This window comes from Gavialis gangeticus, unplaced genomic scaffold, assembly GCF_001723915.1.
Source record: "Gavialis gangeticus isolate Ggan-Ray unplaced genomic scaffold, GavGan_comp1, whole genome shotgun sequence".
Lineage (NCBI taxonomy): Eukaryota > Metazoa > Chordata > Crocodylia > Gavialidae > Gavialis > Gavialis gangeticus.
Genome location: NW_017729018.1, coordinates 11,061,565 through 11,063,220, shown reverse-complemented (window position 1 = coordinate 11,063,220; position 1,656 = coordinate 11,061,565). Strand labels below are relative to the sequence as shown.

General features: G+C 65.9%; 1 protein-coding gene across 1 annotated transcript in view; it reads right to left on the bottom strand.

Annotated features, from left to right (window-relative positions):
• The window catches only part of TLE2 (transducin like enhancer of split 2), a 38,483-nt gene that overhangs the window by 11,345 nt on the left and 25,482 nt on the right, over positions 1-1,656 (bottom strand). Inside the window, exon 9 of the mRNA XM_019513485.1 lies at positions 380-481. Within this exon, the coding sequence (XP_019369030.1) occupies positions 380-481 (102 nt within the window). The remainder of the gene's footprint in view (positions 1-379; positions 482-1,656) is intronic.

Genomic DNA, 1,656 nt, shown 5'->3' with positions numbered 1-1,656 from the left:
CTAGCATGGCGACGACACCCGCGCTACCCGAGCCAGGGAGCCAGACGGTGCCGGCGCTCCCCCACCTTGCCCCCCGCCCAATATTTCCCGCTGCATTTTAAAGCCAGGAAGAAGCACGGGAAAGCCCATTCGTGAACCGGGATTCAGGGTGGGATCCGGCGTGCTCGGCGCCGTACACCTAACGGAGCCGGTGAGCTTCGGTCTAATTAGACAAGGCATCGGCGAGAGGGTCTGAGCCCCCCGATGGCAGCTCACGTTGTTAAAGGGGAAACTGAGGCAGGGAGGGAGCGACACCAGCTTAGCCGGCCTGTCTGTGCAAGGGGAAGTGAAGGCTCCCTGGGTGCTCTACCCATTGGGCCATGCTGCAGGCCGCACTCACATAATGTCCTGCCAGGTCCTTGTCTTCCCGTTTGCGCTTGAGGCCGGCGCCGCCCGGCCTCTCCTCGTCCGGCAGGCTCTCGGGCGGCGAGGCCGACAGGCTCTGAGCAGGGGGCAAGAGGATGGCGCGTGTTGGAGGATGCCCCTCGGCCTGTGACTCGGGGCAGCCCCAGTCGGGTGCAGCGGATCCCCCAGTCCCACCCCCCCAGGGTGCAGCACGGTGCAAAAGCCAGGTCCCGAGGCAGAGACGCGGACATGCACAGGGCATGCATGTGGCCAGCCCTGCGAGGCAGCGAGGTGCAGTGGGCAGACATGGGTGGGCCATGCTCAGGATGCCTGGGATCGATCCCAGGCTCCCCCAGGCGGCAGCTTCCCCCTGGGTGAGCCGGGGATGATCTTTACTCGCCGCAGGGGGAGAGGAAGGAGATTACGGGGCTTAATTCCATAAATGCTCTTAAAGAGCTTACGAAAGAGCTGGAGAGGCCCCAGCTGGCCGCACCGCCCTGCCCTTCTCCGGGCACAGACCCCTTGGCACGGAGCTGGGGGTCCGCACCGCCCCCCAGGCCCAGCCTCGTCCGGCCACGTGCAGCCCCTAGCACATCCTCCCCACCTGGGCCACTGATTCCTGCACTGGCGGTGATGGAGGAAGGGGGGGGGGTAAAAACAACCCCCCAAAACCCCAGCCAGAAAAGCCCCAGACCCCCGCCCAGCCAGGGGGGCTGGCAGCAGGGTGCGCCCAGCTCTGGGGGGCAGGCGGGCCTTGCAACGACCCACTTTGCAAAAGACGGAGAGGGGGGAGAGGATGTCTGGGGGCAGAGGAACCAGCCCCCTGCCCTGCCCTCCCTTCCCGCACCTCCATGGGAGGAAGGGGAGCTGCCTCTTGGCAGACGGTCCCTAGGCGAGATGTTTGCACACCCGCTACATTAAACCAACAGCCAAATCCTGCAGCCTCCTGGGGCCTGGACTTGAAAGGCGGTTCCGCCCCTCCGGGAGATAATGAGGCATGACAGGAATGGAAAATCCCCATCAGCCATCTACTGTTTACTCCCTGCGCCTCCACGGTTAACCCTGCCGCTGCTGAGACCCCGGGGCCCGGCCTGGAGGAGACTCGCCCCCAAACCAAGACCCCCCAACCTGCAGCCCTCCGACCTGGCAGAGCTGGGGACCCACGCGGGCGGTCCAGCCCCTCCATCCCCCCTGGACCACCCGCCCCTGCCGCCTCCAAGCGCTCGTGCCCATGCATGGGGCTGGCTCAATGCCGGGGTGATGGGAATCAGC